At 37.7% G+C, this 16,103-nt stretch overlaps 1 protein-coding gene across 3 annotated transcripts; it reads left to right on the top strand.

The window, feature by feature from the left end:
• The first annotated feature begins 831 nt into the window (after window positions 1-831).
• On the top strand, window positions 832-12,444 carry gucy2f (guanylate cyclase 2F, retinal). 3 transcript variants are annotated; one of them, XM_077208179.1, is made up of 20 exons: window positions 832-960; window positions 1,484-2,277; window positions 3,279-3,580; window positions 3,667-4,021; window positions 5,901-5,985; window positions 6,086-6,182; window positions 6,283-6,411; window positions 6,939-7,019; window positions 7,110-7,286; window positions 7,422-7,578; window positions 7,687-7,836; window positions 7,961-8,109; window positions 8,853-9,016; window positions 9,117-9,309; window positions 9,486-9,660; window positions 9,825-9,923; window positions 10,017-10,111; window positions 10,642-10,727; window positions 10,997-11,091; window positions 11,320-12,444. In XM_077208179.1, exons 2-19 carry the CDS (start codon window positions 1,533-1,535, stop codon window positions 11,067-11,069), a joined length of 3,312 nt encoding a protein of 1,103 aa, XP_077064294.1. In that variant the 5' UTR covers window positions 832-960; window positions 1,484-1,532; the 3' UTR covers window positions 11,070-11,091; window positions 11,320-12,444. The 3 variants fall into 3 exon arrangements, with proteins under 3 accessions (XP_077064294.1, XP_077064293.1, XP_077064295.1); XM_077208178.1 differs by lacking the exon at window positions 10,997-11,091 and having other exon boundaries at window positions 11,320-12,218; XM_077208180.1 differs by lacking the exons at window positions 9,825-9,923; window positions 10,017-10,111; window positions 10,642-10,727; window positions 10,997-11,091; window positions 11,320-12,444 and having other exon boundaries at window positions 9,117-9,198; window positions 9,294-9,309; window positions 9,486-9,623.
• The last annotated feature ends 3,659 nt before the right edge of the window (window positions 12,445-16,103 follow it).

Genomic DNA, 16,103 nt, shown 5'->3' with positions numbered 1-16,103 from the left:
TTGTTATTATTCACATATTTTCCAAAATCCTTACACTTACACTAGTTTTTAAACGATCTCTACATTTTACCACGAATATAAAATATAAATTAATGTAAAATAAAATGAAGGCCTGTTGAAAATCACTTAGTAGGCTATGACGTTATATGATTGGTTCAGTCCACTAATTATTATTTTCGGCGCATAATGTCTTCGTCCTATTTAACGCTTGTGATGACTGTACACCATAATGTGCATTAACAACAATATTTTATATTTCCTCAATTTTTCTTATAAAGGTAACTAATTGATTTCATGGCTAGCTCAGTCAGTAAAGGTGGCGGGTCTGAAGCGTTAACGTATGTCTGCAATCCTCTTATTTTGTCCCTGACCAAGTATGGATTAGATTCATCCGCGGGTCACTTTCAAAGGACTTTCATTGAACAGAGAAACATCTAGGCCTTTTGATATTTTCAAGGAGATTTATATCGAATATCGCTTTCCATTTGATTTTACTACAAAATGTATTTGTTGTTTTTTAAAATCGTCAACGATTCTAGGAACCTGCAATATAACGAAACTAAGGTAAATAATTTAGCCCAAATTGACGACACTATCGAGAATTTTTGTACAGCAATATTTATAACAGTGAAGCTGGAAAATGTCGCTGAACGTTAGGTGTGAATTGTGAAGGTGCAAAAGAACACCTTTATTGATGACTGCAGGCATTAAGTAGCTCTCCAGGGTGCTTAAGGTGAATCTCTCAACGCCACTGACAAGCCTCATCAAACTGTTGTTTGTGAGCTCTGCTCACATTTATTTATTCCCACGGAACGACTGATGCTGGAAACCGTCGTGAAAGTTGACCGGGTAACTCTATGAAGGATATAAATCGACTTTATGAAAGAAACCACTGGAAGAAAAAGTTACAGCTACTTTGTGGAAATGTTTTCATGCATCAAGAGGCCCATATGAATAATGGTAAGTTCAATTTCTAAATATTTTATTTAGCAATGTGTTTTATTGTGTGCACTAGTATAAATGTAAGTGGAGATAAATTTGGAATTACATTTTTTTTGTTGCATTTCTAGTGTATGAAGCTTGCAACAAAACAATACAACAATAACTTAAGAAAATATGATAAAACTATGTAAAAAAAAGTTTTTATGTCAAAACAAAACATTTATCCTGTCAAAAACATTATATATCCACTATGTTCTAAACGTTTAGTTTCAACTTGTTTTTCTTCTGTAACGTTAATTACATTTAGACTGGACAAATGATCGTATCACTTCTGGTGGTAGATTTGGCTTTGATTTTATAAAATAAATAAAAACTTAACTTAAGTTTTCAATTTTAGTGAGTTGAAATGTTTACATTGTGTAGAAAATATACAGCCTGGCTATTATGTAACAGATAGGTCTATATATTGAATGTTTAGCCTTGAAAATGATGCTAAAAGTGTGCAGTGGCTCCAGTTCATATCTAATCTGCTGTTTTCCAGGTGTCTTATTGTGACGTCCATCTCTCATAACGGCTTCTAAAGGAGGACAATGCGACATATTCACCTCCCATTTGGAGGTGCTTTATGGGAGTTAACCAGTTACCCCTGCTGCCCCGTCCTCAGGAGCAGACACAGCCTCTCAACACTTCCATTTTACAGCATTACAATATGGATAATTCTTGGTGTGTTGACGTTCCCATGCTGTGTCCAATGCCTGATTTTCAAAGTAGGAGTCCTGGGGCCTTGGAACTGTGACCCTTATTACTCTAAAGCACTTCCTTCCATTGCGTCCAGACTGGCTGTTGGCCGCATAAACGAAGATTTTAGTTTAGACCTGGGCTGTACAATAGACTTTGTCATCCTTCAGGAAGCTTGCGAGACATCAAAAGCATTGACCTCATTTGTACAATATGAGAAGGTTGTTGATGCATTTGTAGGCCCTACAAATCCAGGATACTGCAATGCCGCCTCGCTCATGGGCAAGAATTGGGACAAGTCTATATTTTCGTGGGCGTGCATTAACTATGAGTTAGACCGGGTCCAGGGCTACCCAACATTTGCCCGGACTTTACCATCTCCGACACGGGTGCTTTACAAGGTGCTTAAGTATTTCAGCTGGGCTAACATAGGCATCGTGTCTTCTAATGAGGATATATGGATCGACACGGCTGTCAAATTGGCTAGTGCTCTCAGAAACCAGGGCCTTCCTGTTGGCATTGTTGCGCCCATGGGGAATAATAATACTATGTTGGAGAACACGTTGATGAGCATTCAAAACGCAGGAGAGATAAAAGGTAAAGTGTTTTGGATTCATAGATATGCATTGTTAGCTTAAACATTCATTTTAGGGGAGGAGAGGACAAGGCTATTTGCCACACATTTTAGAATGATTTCTCAGCGTTTTGTGTGTGTGTGTGTGTGTGTGTGTGTGTGTGTCTGTGTCTCTGTGTGTGTGTGTGTGTGTGTGTGTGTGTGTGTGTGTGTGTGTCTGTGTCTCTGTGTGTGTGTGTGTGTGTGTGTGTGTGTGTGTGTGTGTGTGTGTTTATAGACATAAACCTGAAATACTTTTTAAGATGACATGTTTAAACACTAAAACAATAATGTAATTGTTTTACAAAACATTGTTTTAACCAATAAATATTGTCATTAATAAATAGGAACCTTTTAACATTTAAAACACATGACAACTCTTCCTGGTCAACCTCTCATAAGTTTTATTCACAATAAAACCACAGAAAAGTTATAATCTTAAAATAATATTATATATATATATATATATATATATATATATATATATATATATATATATATATATATATATATAATATTATTTTAAGATTATAACTTTTCTGTGGTTTTATTGTCTACTTTAAGCATTTGTATATGCACAGGTAATTGGAACAAAAAATATTTTAGGAAGAGAAAGAGAACTAGGAATTTAAAATTAACATACAATATCACAAGCATGGTTGTAATTGGACTTTTCACTCAAAATCCTATAGTTGTAAACATACAACAAAAACATTTATTCATTCATGTGTAAAAGTATGCACTACATTTGTTACTCAATTAAAGATATTTCTGTGAAACAAGTGTATGTGAAATTTTCCAGTGCACACTGCTTGAAGGTTTGTCTTCAGTTGTCAAACGTTCAAAAAAGTTTCGGATCATGGCCCTTTTAGAATTTAAATAAAGCCTTTTATATTAAGACAAAACCTACTATTCATACTGTATATTAGTCCTAAATGCTTTTAAAATTCAACATGAATTAATTCAGTTTTCTTGCATGTTCCAGTCATCATTATGTGCATGCATTCAGCGCTCATTGGAGGAGAGCAACAATCTTCTTTCCTGATGAAGGCCTATGACATGGGACTGACAAATGGTCAATATGTGTTTATACCGTACGACACACTCCTGTACAGCCTACCCTACACCAACACAACCTACTTCCCACTGCAAAACAACACCAAACTGCGCAAAGCCTATGGCGCTGTGCTCACCGTCACTGTGGAGTCAGATCTGATGTCATTCAATGAAGCGTTCAATATGGCCAAACGACTTGGAGAGCTGATAGTGTCACAAGAGCCAGAGCAGGTGTGGGTGGTGCACTTTGACACATTATGAATCTTAGTTGTACACTCGCATAAAATGCTTGATTAAAATATTCTGCTACATTTCAGGTCTCTCCTCTCTTTGGTACAATCTACAACAGTTTGTACCTGTTTGCCAAGTCCATGCACAATGCCAGAAGAGCAGGTCAGTGGTTCTCCGGGTCCAACCTGGCCTTCTTCACGAGGAACATCACATTTTCGGGGTTCAACCAGAACATACGCACAGACGCCCAAGGGAACGGGCAGACCAGCTACGTGATCCTGGATACTGATGGCTGGGGAACTCAACTGTATCGTTGTTTTCAAGTAGACCTGACTTCGGACACTGTGCTGTTTGCTGGCAAGTCCATTAATTTCCCTGGAGGTTCACCTCCACCTTCAGACTCCAGCTGCTGGTTTCATCCCGATGCCATCTGCACAGGAGGTACGACAGACACACACAATGTTGTTCAATGAGAAACAGATATTTGACAGATTTTAATTGTGCAATTGTTTCTTCTTAAAAGTCACACTCATTTCTCTCAGCTTGTATATACACTCACCTAAAGGATTATTAGGAAAACCTGTTCAATTTCTCATTAATGCAATTATCTAATCAGCCAATCACATGGCAGTTGCTTCAATGCATTTAGGGGTGTGGCCCTGGTCAAGACAATCTCCTGAACTCCAAACTGAATGTCAGAATGGGAAAGAAACGTGATTTAAGCCATTTTTGAGCGTGGCATGGTTGTTGGTGCCAGACGGGCCGGTCTAAGTATTTCAAAATCTGCTCAGTTACTGGGATTTTCACGCACAACCATTTCTAGGGTTTACAAAGAATGGTGTGAAAAGGGAAAAACATCCAGTATGCGGCAGACCTGTGGGCAAAAATGCCTTGTTGATGCTAGAGGTCAGAGGAGAATGGACCGACTGATTCAAGCTGATAGAAGAGCAACTTTGACTGAAATAACCACTCGTTACAACCCGAGATATGCAGCAAAGCATTAGTGAAGCCACAACACGCACAACCTTGAGGCGGATGGGCTACAACAGCAGAAGACCCCACCGGGTACCACTCATCTCCACTACAAATAGGAAAAAGAGGCTACAATTTGCAAGAGCTCACCAAAATTGGACAGTTGAAGACTGGAAAAATGTTGCCTGGTCTGATGAGTCTCGATTTCTGTTGAGACATTCAGATTGTAGAGTCAGAATTTGGCGTAAACAGAATGAGAACATTTATCCATCGTGCCTTGTTACCACTGTGCTGGCTGCTGGTGCTGGTGTAATGGTGTGGGGGATGTTTTCATGGCACACTTTAGGCCCCTTAGTGCCAATTGGGCATCGTTTAAATGCCACGGCCTACCTGAGCATTGTTTCTGACCATGTCCATCGCTTTATGGCCACCATGTACCCTCTGATGGCTACTTCCAGCAGGATAATGCACCATGTCACAAAGCTCGAATCATTTCAAATTGGTTTCTTGAACATGACAGTGTTCACAGTCACCAGATCTCAACCCAATAGAGCATCTTTAGGGTGTGGTGGAAAGGGAGCTTCGTGCCCTGGATGTGCATCCCACAAATCTCCATCAACTGCAAGATGCATTTCAATCAATATGGGCCAACATTTCTAAAGAATGCTTTCAGCACCTTGTTTAATCAATGCCACGTAGAATTAAGGCAGTTCTGAAGGCGAAAGGAAAGGTCAAACACAGTATTAGTATGGTGTTCCTAATAATCCTTTAGGTGAGTGTATGTCATAGTTATATTAGCAGTTGGGTATAATGCTTTTTAAGCAAATTGCTATTTTTATGCTCAATATTTTTGTAAATGATCCATTTTAAAAACTTTTATTATTATTCAAAGTCAAATTATTTTAAGAAATATAAATAAGTATTTTATGCTAAAGATAGCAAAATGCAAATATGCTCAATGTCGTTTAGTAAATGATCAATGTTATTATTACTATTATTATTTTTTAAATTAATTTTAAGGAATGATTAATTCAAATTAATAATTAAAATTAAAGAGTAATATTTTATTTTAATCTTGCCAACAAATATATTATTGCTGTTTTACATGATTATTGTTAACTGGTGCATGTTATTGTATGTATTATGTGTAACTTTTATTATTATTATTATTATTATCATTAAAAGACAAATAAATAAAAGGTTTAAAAGAATTAAAATAAAACAGTCTCTTTTTCACTTGTAATTAATAACATTGTTGTTTTTATACATCCACTGTTAACTAGTGCATATAGATTTATATGTAATTTGTAGCTTATATGCTCAGCTAATTCATTCTCTTGTGTTTTAGGTGTGGAATTAATATACGTCATCATAGCGTTTGTGACGGTCTTCATTATAGTTCTTGGTTGTATTGGCCTAACTCTATTCATAAGGTAATTTTGCTTTGATTTTGACAGAACCTATGATTTATTTCATTTTATGAATATATAGAAGGTACAAGAAGTGTTACCTGATCTCGTCTGATCTTTGTAGGTGGCGAATTCAACAAATCCAGCTGATCAAAGGGCCGAACAGAATCCTACTTACACTTGAGGACCTGACCTTCATCAACCCGCAGCTGAGCAAGAGAGTATGTCGTCTAATCAGCTCCCTTCTTTAAGCATTAAGCACGTTTTTCTGAAAATGTTATACTATATTTTCTTCATTTATTATGCACTCTTTGCTCACAGAAAATCACCCTTGAGGATCTTAGCGATTCAAAAAGTTACATTGAGGAGAAGAGCACAGGTGACCGGTCCCGTTCTATGAACAGCATGGCAACGGCAACACATGAAACTTCAAACGTGGCCGTCTATGAGGTGACTTTATGTGTCATTTAAATGTATTTTTGAACACACCATGTCTTTTTATCTTGACCAAATTTTTAAACTTTCCTGTAGCTCAAACAGTACGCTAGCAACATCAAGGTCAAGTGTTCGATTCCCAGGGAAAGCAAGAACTGATAAAATGTTAATGTGTACCTTTAAGGGATAGTTCACCCAAAAATATATTTTTTTGTCATCATTTACTCAAGTTGTTCTAAACCAGAGTTTCTCAAAGATATTTGAAGAATGTGGGTCCCTATTGTCTTCTATAGTATTTTTTTTCCATACTATGGAAGTCAATGGGGACAAGCAACTGTTTGATTACCCACATTCTTCAAAATATCTACTTTTGTGTTCAACAGAAGAAATAAACTCATACAGGTTTAGAACAACTTGAGGGTGAGAAAATAAAAATGATGATTTTTTTATTTTTGGCCGAACTCCCTCTTTAAATGCAATGAAAGTCGCTTTGGATAAAAGTGTCTGCCAAATGTAAATGTAAGTCTTTTTGATCTTTGCAGGGCGACTGGGTATGGCTAAAAAAGTTTAAGGAAGGACATTTCAAGGAGGTTAAACAGAGCACCACTAAGGTTTTCACCAAGGTATTGGCTCTAAACCTTTCATTTAAAACTAATAGTTTGGTATGAGCTTGTTCTTTGAGTGACTGTTCCCATCATATTTATAATTCCCAGATGAGGGACCTACGGAATGAAAATGTCAATCCGTTTTTGGGGTTCTTCACTGATTGTGAGATGTTTGCCATCGTCACTGAACACTGTTCTCGGGGGAGTCTACATGACCTCCTTCGAAATGACGATGTCAAACTGGACTGGATGTTTAAATCCTCTTTATTGCTGGATCTCATCAAGGTACCTTTGAATGTTATGATATTATGAAAACTTCTAATAACCTTCAGATCATTTTCAAATTCATTCTGCTCTTTCAATATAATATCTGTCTTTGTCGGCATTATAATCTGATGGTTTCTGTTACCCATCCAATAGGGCATGAAATATCTCCACCACAGGGAATTTCCTCACGGGAACCTGAAGTCTCGTAATTGTGTAGTTGATGGACGTTTTGTCTTAAAGATCACTGATTATGGTTACAATGAGATTCTTGAGTCCCAAAAAGCTCCAAAGGAGACCCTACCTCCAGAGGGTATGACTTAAAAAAAAGACTTATTTACAATGCAAATCTCACTTTGATTCCATCTAATTTCCTTATATTAGGAATAAAGACATAATAAGGCTATTCTTTGTCTTTCAGATCTATTCTGGACAGCTCCTGAATTTCTCAGAGATCCAGAAAGTCCACGGAAAGGAACATGTAAAGGAGATGTGTACAGCTTCGCGATTATACTTCAAGAAGTAGTCGTCAGAGGAGCGCCGTACTGTATGCTGGGCTTGACTCCTGAAGGTTGGTTGTAAATAAATTGTACTTAGTTGTTCTTACAGTATAAGTTTGATGAACTGGTAAACAGGCTGTGATAACAGGAAGTGGGCAGGTATTATTATCAGTGACATGTTTATTGCATCAACAGAGATAATAAGGAAGGTGAAGAAACCTCCGCCTATGTGCAGGCCCACTGTAGCTCCAGATCAAGCTCCACTGGAATGCATCCAGTTAATGAAGCAGTGCTGGTGTGAACAGCCTGATAGAAGGCCTGCTTTTGATCAGATCTTTGATCAGGTGAGCTTTGAGTGCATTGGCTAACAGAATTAAAAGACTTTGTATAATGAATGATTCTACCAAATATTAGGCCAGCCATTTTATTTTATTTTATTATTGTAATAATTATTGCTTTAAAATTTGTTATAATTTATTATTACATTGCTTTATTTCATGTGTTATTTTATTATTATTTTTATTTTATTATTTAAGGATGCTTTCAATGGGTCATAAACTAAATGTAGTTCTTGCGAACTATTCATCAAAAAATGTAAAAAACATTTAAAAATTCATGGGTTTCCAAAAAAACATAATATGAAATGTGTCTTCAACACCCAATTATCACATTAGAATAATTTCTGAAGGATCATGTGACATGGAAGACTGGAGTAATGATGCTGAAAATTCAGCTTTGCATCACAGGAATATATTAAAATAGAAAAAAAAAATTTCAAATTGTAATAATATCTCACAATATTGCTGTTTTTACTGTATTTTTGATGAAATAAACCCTTGGTGAGCATAGGAGACTTCTTTCAAACACATTTTGAAAAAAATCTTACAGACCCCAAACGTTTGAATGGTATAGTGTATTTATATATTCTATTTACAATATGACAACCTGCATGGATAGCAGTATTTCCAGATTTCAGGAACATTACAAATAAAGACACTTTAATTAAATTTCCTTTGCATATGTCTAAAAGAAAAACGACATCTAATGTTTTATTCACTCATAATGTATCTTAATGGTCTGTTCTCAGTTCAAGCTCATCAACAAGGGCAAAAAGACCAATATTATTGACTCCATGTTGCGTATGCTGGAGCAGTACTCCTCTAACCTGGAGGACCTGATCAGGGAAAGAACAGAAGAGCTGGAGGTAGAGAAACAGAGGACTGAAAAGCTTCTGGCTGAGATGCTACCTCCGTGAGTGTTTTCATTCTCCATCACACTTCTCAAGTAAGACATGTTCCTGGATCAACAATCTTTCTATGTCAGATTGAACTTCTTTTCAATTTTCATTCAGTTCTGTGGCAGAAGCTCTGAAAACCGGTGCCTCTGTGGAGCCAGAGTACTTCGATGAAGTCACCATCTACTTCAGTGACATTGTAGGCTTCACAACCATCTCATCCCTTAGTGATCCAATTGAAGTTGTAGATCTGCTCAATGACCTTTACTCCCTATTTGATGCTGTGCTGGGCAGCCACGATGTCTACAAGGTAAGCTTGGTTCAGGGTTATTACAATGTTATTACAGTTATTTTTGAAAATTGTCGACAAATGCCTTTGATACTTTAATAGTATCTCAATGACACTAAAATAACACTGGCTTGGATGTCCAGGACAAAATGCCGATCGATTTCCATGAAAAGCCATTTAACTCTTCTTCATCACAGGTTGAAACCATTGGAGATGCCTACATGGTGGCCTCTGGGCTGCCGAAGAAGAACGGCAACAAGCACGCAGCCGAGATCGCCAACATGTCCCTGAATATTCTCAGCTCTGTGGGATCCTTCAAGATGCGGCACATGCCAGAAGTTCCAGTCAGGATACGGATCGGCATTCACTCAGGTTAGCCTCTCAATCTCCAGCTGTTTTTATCCGCTTAGTGGTAATGTTATGAAAAATCTCTTGTAATGCTCATGTAATCTGTTTGACAGATTAAATTTCATTGTCCAAATATGTAGTTATAAAATATTGCATCCTTTATCTTATCATGTTTCTTCTCTATCCAGGGCCATGTGTTGCTGGAGTCGTGGGTCTAACTATGCCTAGATACTGCCTTTTTGGAGACACAGTCAACACCGCCTCTCGTATGGAATCTACAGGGTTGCGTATGTTCCATCCAGATATTTTTCTTTACAGATGTGATATACTAACCCTGTACTTTAATGAGAAGATCGGTCAATAAACATCATTTCCATCAGCTTACAGAATTCATGTGAACATTAGTACAGTGAAGATTCTCCACTCACTGAACGATGGCTACAAAATAGAAGTTCGAGGAAAGACTGAGCTGAAGGTACTAAAACAAACGCTTTTAATAATCATAATTAATTCAATTATATTTGAACAAAATAATTTTTTGACATGCACTACAGCTGTTAATAAGTATGGGGTCAGTTTGATTTTCTTTTTAAAAAATTAATAATTTTGAGCAAGGATGCATTAAATTGATCAAAAGTGACTGTAAAGACATTTATAATCTAACAAAATATTTATATTTCAAATAAATGCTGTTTTTAAATCAACTATTTTCAACATTGATAATAATAAGAAATGTTTCTTGAGCAGCAAATCTGTAAATTAAAATGATTTCTGAAGGACCATGTGACACTGAAGAATGGAATAATGATGCTGACAAACTCAGGATTTGTCAGCAATCACAGGAATTACATTTTTATCAAACTGTTATTTTTAAATTGCAAAATTAATATTTAAAATTGCTTTCAGGAACATTAAACTGACTCCAAACTTCTAAATGGTAGTGTAAGCACTAACTTACTGTGGATATTTTTAGCTTTTTTAATTAATTTTTATGGATTTCTTTAGGGAAAAGGCATTGAAGAGACATACTGGCTTGTTGGAAAATCTAATTTTACTAATCCTTTGCCAAAACCACCAGAGATCAAACCAGGGTAAGATTTGAATAATATTTAACAATTTATTTTACATTTAATTTTTTTTCTTACAATATTTTAAATAAACTTAGCATTTTAAATATTGTAAACATAACCTATATACATTTATGTATAGCAGTTCGGCCTTTTCATTATATTGCCCTTTATTTTACTCTTTCCAAATAAATATTGTACTTTCAGATTAATTTCTGTGCTTAACAATAATTCTCTTTGTACTTATGAATGGGATACTATTTACAAATGGGATAATTGGATTTATGCATCAGGGAAGACAACCATGGTTTGAGACCTGAGGACATTGAGGCTTACAGGAGAAGGAAAGCTGAGAAAAAGGCATGAACCCATAGCCAATTGCAAGGAGGTAGTACCTTGCATGCTGTGCTGTATTGTCATGTGGTTAGGTTTACTTCTGGTGGGTTTGTGCTGTGATGGTGTTCATTAATTGTGCTGGACTAATTGCATATCCGTTTATTCGTGCATGTTGTGTATTTTTTTCAGTTGTGCATCACTTTCCGAAGTCCTAAAATGAATCTTCAGTTCTGTCTGTCATTATTATTTATAACTTTCTACATCAATTTTCATCTTTTAGAGATAACTGGCAAGACATGGTTACGGAGGAGGTCAAGTCAATATTTCGCAAGGCCAACAGACAAGTGGACAAGCCCAAAATCTGAGAAGCGCAAGGAAGGATGTTAACACTGACGAAGAAGGAAAGACACAATGACAAGTTGCATGGGAGAGACACAAAGGACAATTTAAGCATCTGTGTTTCAGTGCAGCTTACAAAGACTACTTTAATAGGATTGATTGTTGTCTGTCTAATCCGACTTTGCCCAGCACAGCAGAAACAACAGCGCTAATGAAATGGCAGCTGAGGAACAGGTAGTCAGTGAAGGTGTGTTTCTTTCCCAATGTCTAACACTTGCTCTGTTTTGGCCACAGAGTGGCCCCATGTGCATCCTGTACCAAAGGCGAGTCCACGTTTCAGGTTTTTTTTCACAGAGGTTTCACATGTTGTGTTATTCATCCATATGTTACTCATGGGGAGCTTTAATTATTTTTCTTTGATCTTCTCTAACCAAAAAACAATGTAGTGACATAATCAGATTTGACGAAGCTTAGTGGACATCTGTTGCTAAGACCAAATGCGATATTCTAGCGATGTTTATGCAAAGGCCAAATTGACGGTTGGTTGATACCAAGCAATTACAAATGTAAGGCTGCTGTAAGCTGTCTCTGGACTCATGGAAATTGTGAAACGTGACTGTGTGTATGCTGATTAAGAAGTTGCTGCAGAGAAATTACTAAATGGAATGCAATAATTCTGTGAGTTCTGTTAATTTATGCAAAAATAATTATTTATACTATGCAGAATAAATCATATTAGTTGCCATACATTTAGTAAACAGGGCAAAACTAGTACCTAACTGCTTTTATTTGACATATTAATTCAGTTTAATAAAGGGTACTAACTCTCTCTCTGATGAAGCACTTGGCTTGTACTGGTTATAAAAGGAAATGTTTAAGTTTCTGTGCAGTTTAAGTTGTATTAAACATGTAGAATGGGTTTATCTGAGAGGGATTGACTGCCTTATAAGCTGTTTAAAATGATAACTTACATTTTCTGTTAAACGGTTTTATTTAGGTTTTCCTTTTTTTTCAAAATATTCACAAATTTGTTAACTATCATGAACAAATACATCTGATATTCTAATTCTTGATTCTCGATATTCTGATATTCTTGAATATGTGTAAGTGAATGTGTTTTGTCATTTAAACACCTTTATAATGACCCTGTTAGTTGATCTTTAATGCCTGATGGGAACCGCCATGTTAGTTTGCACCACAGTTCAGAGAATCGGATCTTAAAACAGTCGGAGTTACAACGCATAAATTCAACCACTTCTCCCAAAATACATTAAAGTAAGTGACCGATAAACTGGGAGAAGAATAGAGTAAATATAGTTACCTATACAATATGTATCTGATATGAATAAAACACGTTGTCAAATTATTATTGAAAGGATTATTATTGCCGCTTCCATAGAAATCAGTGTGTATTTAACAAACTTTAAAAGTATTTTTACCAGCTAATGTTTATTTAAATGTCTGAAACCTAAAATAATCATTATGTGATGATTATGTTCGGCTCCAGCCGAAGCGCGAAAGCACAATTGATTTTCAGCATGCGAGTGCCCATGGAGTCGCAAAGGAACCAGTGCTGCATCCACGCATTTTGTGAAAGTGCGAGGTGACAAGGCTAGGCCAAAAGAAAGGGTAGCGAGGCTCTGCTTCTGTTGCTCTCGAAGTGAGGAGCTGGTAGATGGCGAGAGATCTGAGAGAGGCGAGGGAGATGTCTCTCGAACACCGCCACCTGCTTTTTTGCCTCCTGAAACCTCTCAACAACTTAGGTGACAGCATCGCCCAAGAGGGGCAAGCAGGGCATCCATGAGAAAACTTGTCTAAGCCATAAAAATCTCTCCGTAGCCAAATCCGGAGAGATATATATGTGGTCCGGCACAGCTTTCTTAATATGTCCTGACCCACACCCTCGCCCTCATCATCAAGGTCATCATCATCATCACATCTAACAATAACAAATAAAGAATAAATTCAATCATCAAGGTCTCTAAACAGGTCATCCTGGTATGCCTGCAGAATGGACATGGTGTGCAGGCATACCTGCTGTTGAATATGCTTTACACACCAAAGCGAATTTGTTCTGACTGACTTGGTGGGTAACGTCTGGGCCTTCAGGAATGATGTTGACTCAAGGGAGAGATTGCTAGGTAGATAGCTACTGTAGGCATCAGCCCATAGCAATGTTCCTTCAGCCCCAGGATTGAGGAATAATTTGAGGTCTGACCGTCTGGGAAATAAAGACTCAATAAGAAACTTGTTTCTTCCACACCTCAGTGTGGAGAACGGGAAAAAAGGCAGGCCCCGACGAGGAGGTTGTGATCTATAGGGAAGTGTTCATCTAGCTTACTTTTATGACGAACTTCCTGCTTCTCTGCCGGCCAGTCGATGTTTAATGTAGCCACGGCATTAGTCACAACCCCCATAAGCTCCTCATAAGCAGGAGTGTCCTCAACATCTGCCTCGATGCTAATAACTCACTGTTCACTCGGGGCAGAAGAAACTGCTGAGTGTGGGACTAGATTCGGCAGCTGAAAGCAGAGAAAAGTCCAAGCCTGTCTCTAACCCCCCTGCCAGATCCATTTGCGAACCCCATGACCTGAGTCGCAGCTCTGCCTTGGCAACTACGGGACCAGAGGCGCGAGGAACACGAGTCTGTGCGCTCTCCTCAAAGAGCGCCTGGCAGGAGCAGAGCGTCCTTGACAGTAGCTGCTCGCAGTGTACACAGTCAGAGCTGGCAGCACATGCTCTGCTCCCAGACAAACAACTCACAAATTGTGTATCCCCATCCGTGATGTAGCGAGGGCAGAGAGTAATGCATGATCTAAAATGCTGTTTTCTCACCATTTTACAATCTTTCTATATTACTCCTGTCTACAATGAAATGTATATGCTTGTGACAGACAAACACCTTAATAGACAAGATGATATTACAGAGAGTGTGAATGGAAAGTCATGATCCATGCTTGCTTTGAATGACACTTACAAAATTGAGCAGTCTCTAAAAACGGCTTCAGTCAGAATCAGAGTGGTGTTCTGATCTTCTCTTTTTCTGTTATCTGATCTCTGACCTGACAGAAGTCTTCCTTCTTCGTTTAACGGCCTGTCTCATCTCAACCTGATTGCCTGAGCTTTGGTCAGTAGGTATTCTAGATTCTCCAGATCTGATCTCACTGTTGTTTGCCCGATGAGATGGTCCAGGCTGTTCACCATCTCAGCTGGACCCATTCATATGTGTTCCTCCAGATCTGATCCCAGATCTGTTGTCAACCAGGTCATAGGTCCATGTCCAGCTCACAGATGTCTCCACACGTTCTGCCGGTGGATTGTTATACACAGGATAAAACGTTATGTTACCTTTCTTCCAATTCGAAGTCACCTGATGCATCCAAAGTAAAGTTCCAGGAATCTGCATTCCAGGCCAGCATGGAGAGGCCTTTCAGGTCAAGGGATACTGACCAAGCTGTTTGAGAGTTTCACGAAGCAACACTCGATACACACCGTTTTGTGGTGTGTGAATTTCTGGAAGGTCCCGCCTCCTGAAAAGTGAATATGATTTTTTAGGCATCTAAACTGGATACTAATCTACTGAAATACAAACTGGTATTTGATCAGTAGTACTCAGGGAACACAGATCCTTTCTCAACTACTGATGTTAAGAGCCTCTGAGGTGCATCAGGCTAGCTTATGCTCAGAATGCTGCTGGATGTCATCAGTGGAACACTGGACCAATCTCAGTTTAAAAGACAACAATTTCTTTACAGCTTTAAATGTCCTAAGAACAGGTGTGGTAAAATGGTAAATGTGGTAAAATGTGCTAAAAAAAACACAATTTGCTTATATTTATAGCCTGCATTTACAGCAAAATCAAAGTACAAGCAGTTTTAGCCAAAAGACAAGCAAAAAAAAAAAAAAAGAAAAGAAAAGAAAAGAAACAGTAGATTCATATGATTAGGCCTATTTATTAATGAACCATGCTGAAAATCAGCCTATTTTAAAAATATTGTTATCGGGTGTTAACTAGCTAGCTAACTAGCTAGCTGATGCTAATCTGAGGTCATTTTAAAATATAAAATTCACAATTTTTTATTCAACCACTTTAGATTACATTTGATGGATAAACAAAGGATGATGTTCTGACCATGGTAACTTCCGATAGTGGAAAGCGTTTCCCCCTGGGGGCGTTTTACTCCACAGATAGGTTTGAAAACAAATTGTCATTCTAAAAATATAAATATTTTCCTTAAATGGTTAGTTCACCCAAAAATGAAAATTATGTCATTAATGACTCACCCTCATGTCGTTCCAAGCCCGTAAGACCTCCGTTCATCTTCGGAGACAGTTTAAGGTATTTTAGATTCAGTCCGAGAGCTTTTTGTCCCTCCATTGAAAATCTATGTACGGTATACTGTCCTTGTCCAGAAAGGCAATAAAGACATCATCAAAGTAGTCCACGTGACCTCAGGGGGTTAGTTAGAATTTTTTGAAGCATCGAAAATACATTTTATTCCAAAAATATCAAAAACGACGACTTTATTCAGCATTGTATTCTCAATCTGCGTTCATGAGTCCGCTGACGTAAGACGAGCTGACGTGTTATCTGGTGCGCCCGAGCTTCGTTTACAGTCTGAGGGAGACGTACGCTGTAAACAAAACAATCTTTGCAAACATGTCTAAGGATTTCCACACAGAGGAAGACTTGCATTTTTTTTGACCAGACATATTAATTTGAAC

The sequence above is a fragment of the Siphateles boraxobius genome, unplaced genomic scaffold (assembly GCF_051911475.1).
Source record: "Siphateles boraxobius isolate OS27281-9 unplaced genomic scaffold, OSU_SipBor_1 6, whole genome shotgun sequence".
Classification (NCBI taxonomy): Eukaryota; Metazoa; Chordata; class Actinopteri; order Cypriniformes; family Leuciscidae; genus Siphateles; species Siphateles boraxobius.
Note: the sequence above shows the minus strand (reverse complement) of the source record. Positions and strands in the feature narration are given on the sequence as shown.